Here is a 3163-nt window from a genome sequence, read left to right on the forward strand (position 1 = left end):
CTATCTGCTCTGCTGCACATGAAGGCCGGGAAGTTATAATTAGAAAGTAGCCAGCAACACCAAAGGGTTAGGTGGCAAACACTCACCAGGACATACATACTTATTACCCCTCTTGCAGTTATCATTTGATATAGCAGCATCCTGTCCTGTTTTTAATGTTCAACTGACATCGCCCTGATGGACCATCCTCTGCCTCCGTAGCAGGATGTGGCCTGTTGAGGCTCCAGTAATGACTCATTAAAGTAGTATGTTTGTTGTAAGTATGTTTTCTGTGAGTGTGTGTCTGCACATATCTCAGCAATTGTGTATAATGGGTTTGAGAAGCATATCTGGGCCAAACATTTAAACCATCTACTCAGCCTCAACCACTGATTGGGCTCTGAGTTAAACACCACTGAGTGATTGTTCAAATAACTCTTGCTTTCCAGAGGGGGATGGTTGTTTTTTTGCCAGAAAACTTTTCCCACCCGTACCGTACCAACCTTTAAGTGAATATTTGGACTAAATTGTTCGGACTCTAACTACTGCAGGAGAAATTACATTCAACACATCCTCACTGAAACAGTTTCCCCCGTTTTTTTTCTTTTGTAACACAGTGGAGCAGGGGAAAAAATACTGTCAAAAATGAGTGGCAGAAAGAAGGAGTAAGGTTATCACATGATGTTTAATAAAAACAAATATATTCAAATTTTCTATATATAACATTTTCTTATAAAACAATATATATAACACATTTACAATGCATGCAGCACCATGTCTTTATAATACTGGTGTTGACAGAATTCAATAGCTCAATTAAGTGCCACCTCCAGGATAATATTTACAATACAGTAATTTACTGCAATAACTGAGGCTCGAAGTTCCATAAAAAGAGAAACAAAACAGCTCTGCCATTACCGACGAAAATGAATCAATGTTCCAAAGACTTCTGAGATGTCACTTCCTAACTTCCGACTCCTCATCTGTTGATGGGGAATTGGATCAGTCCGCCTTGCACTGTTGCATCCCTCTGGGTGTATCACTTTTCCAGGGATCATGTCTATCCTTCCGGGTGCTGTGTTTGAGTCAGCAACTTTGGCAGGAAAGAATGTCTTAGGTGTTGGGTGTCTATGTCTGTATGTCAGCATCTCTGGTGTATGCAAGGTTGAGAAGTGTTGGTCAGTGTCTCACTGATATGTGGGTTTGCTGGTTGTGTGTCAGTGTCTGTGTGAGAGTGTATTTCTGTCTGTGTGTCCGCGCGTTTATGTCAGCGTCTCTGACAGGTGTGTAGGTTCCGGGCTGCAGTCCTGCTGACACTTTGGTCTCGCTCTCCTTTCTCTGGTCGGCAAGCCAGACCGTCACCACAGTCGCAGCGCTGGAACAGCTCCAAGCCGTGGGTGCCTTTCCTGCGGTGGCGTGTACACACCTGGCCCTCCGTCAGCACAGGCTTGCAGATGCGAGACCAGAAGTGTCTGGCGCAGCACAGACCCTCTGAGCAGTCTGCAGATCTCAGGCAAGTATCCCCCTCCTGGCCTGGAGACAGAAGGAAGAGAGCGATGAAAACATGTTGCATGAAACAGACCTCTATGAAAGTCTCTTGGGTTGTTACTTGAACCAAGAAAAGCCTGCTGATTCTTTGCAGGACACTCACCTTTCACAGCATGTGGCCTCTTGGGCTGATGCTCCATGGTGTTGTTGTGTTTGGGCAAGCCGGTGATGATGGATGCATCGGTACCATCTATATCATTTGCTTGGCAAACACCTAGGTCAAAGGGCAAAAGAAAAACTGCATTTAGGGTATGTATTTACCACAGTAGATGTCAAGTTATCCGGCACATGGGCATATTAGAATGAATGGATATCAGTAAATATGCATGCAAGATACTGACTACAAGCAAACTTTCCCGAGCTATGAGAATACCAACAGGAACTTCTCACTGTTAGTGTTTATTTTGGATGGGATGCCTCTGCTTACCGTTGCTGCAGCGGTTTCCTGCACAACACATAGAGTCCCGTGCGCAACGCTTCCGGCTCTTACGGCAGGGCAGGCAGGCGCCTCGGACGTCGTTGCAGAATTCATCACCTCCGCAGTCTTCATCATCCGTGCAAACACCCGACTGCTATAGTATGACAAGAACAAAGGCAGCGTGTCATAGAAATGTTGATATATTACCTATAAAACTTACTTAAAACCTAGCTTTTTTTTCGGGGCGCACAGGCTTGACTTTTACGCACGGGAAAGTTAATTACCTGCAAGGTGTCTACGGGTAATTTGTGCCCCACGCTACCGGAGGGTGAGGTGCGCGGACTCGGACTGACAGTGTTTGTGCCTTTGCCACCCGAAGCTCCGGGCAAGTTTTTGATGGCGTTGGAGTTCATCAGGACTGTCCCCGCGTAAACGTCCCCAAGGTATCCAAACAGCGTGAGATACACAGCCAAGAAGCGATGCGCTGGTAACTTCATGATTCTCCCTGTAAACACTGTTGCGCTGCAAACACACGGACAGAAAATCCCTTCTGTTTTGCTGAAAAAAAACGACCGAGTGACAAAGTCCAAAGTGGCCTTGAATCCTGAATCCCAAAGTTTCCACAGCGTTTCGACACGATGCTTGGAAAGTCTCCTGCCTCTCAGCCCTGGGATGATCTCTTTATACATGTGGACCTGTTTGTCTTCCCGCCCCTCGCTGTGCACAACAAAGGCGGAGGGTGGAATTTCAAAGAGAGCCCCACTGTACGGAAATGGCCTTCTATTCTCCCTGCACAGGACTGCGTTTCACAATGTTTGTGTAATGATAATGACCTGCAAAGTCTGTCTGAATGCCCATCACCTAGTGACGCAAACTGGAAATAAAGTATATCCACAGTAAGATTTAGCCACTCAATCTGCTTGGTAGGGTATAAAATAACATTTTTGATACAAAAATTTAAAAAAGTGAATAAATTAACTATGCACCCAATTTTTTTTCTCAAAACAAATGTAGTTTTGTCAAGGTCTACCAGTTGTGTGACTTTGTCTCAACACCTTGTGAAAAAAACAAATGTGATAGTTTACTCCTTGACAGAGCTAGCAGTATTATGATATGATTTTAATTATCTTGTTTTCAAACAAAAAACATGATTATGAGACCAAACTTGTTAAAAAGTCATTTTCTTGTTTTATAGACCACTTAGTCGACTATTCTATT

The 3163-nt window shown here is 44.3% G+C and overlaps 1 protein-coding gene across 1 annotated transcript; it reads right to left on the reverse strand.

The window, feature by feature from the left end:
• Positions 1–645: 645 nt before the first annotated feature.
• LOC130181511 (dickkopf-related protein 1-like) lies at positions 646–2725 on the reverse strand. Its single transcript, XM_056395777.1, has 4 exons — positions 2230–2725; positions 1955–2099; positions 1631–1741; positions 646–1512 (listed from the first exon to the last, which is right to left on the reverse strand). Exons 1-4 carry the CDS (start codon positions 2632–2634, stop codon positions 1247–1249), a joined length of 927 nt encoding a protein of 308 aa, XP_056251752.1. The 5' UTR covers positions 2635–2725; the 3' UTR covers positions 646–1246.
• Positions 2726–3163: the final 438 nt, after the last annotated feature.

Source organism: Seriola aureovittata, chromosome 14 (assembly GCF_021018895.1).
Source record: "Seriola aureovittata isolate HTS-2021-v1 ecotype China chromosome 14, ASM2101889v1, whole genome shotgun sequence".
Taxonomy (NCBI): Eukaryota; Metazoa; Chordata; class Actinopteri; order Carangiformes; family Carangidae; genus Seriola; species Seriola aureovittata.

Bases quoted from the DNA above. Each gene is read 5' to 3' on its own strand.
- LOC130181511 (XM_056395777.1), bottom strand. From the start codon at position 2,634: ATGTATAAAGAGATCATCCCAGGGCTGAGAGGCAGGAGACTTTCCAAG. The intron at 1,742-1,954 runs GTAAGCAGAGGC...CCTTTGACCTAG, and splicing joins AGGAAACCGCTGCAGCAACG to GTGTTTGCCAAGCAAATGAT. The intron at 1,513-1,630 runs GTGAGTGTCCTG...TTCTGTCTCCAG, and splicing joins GAGGCCACATGCTGTGAAAG to GCCAGGAGGGGGATACTTGC.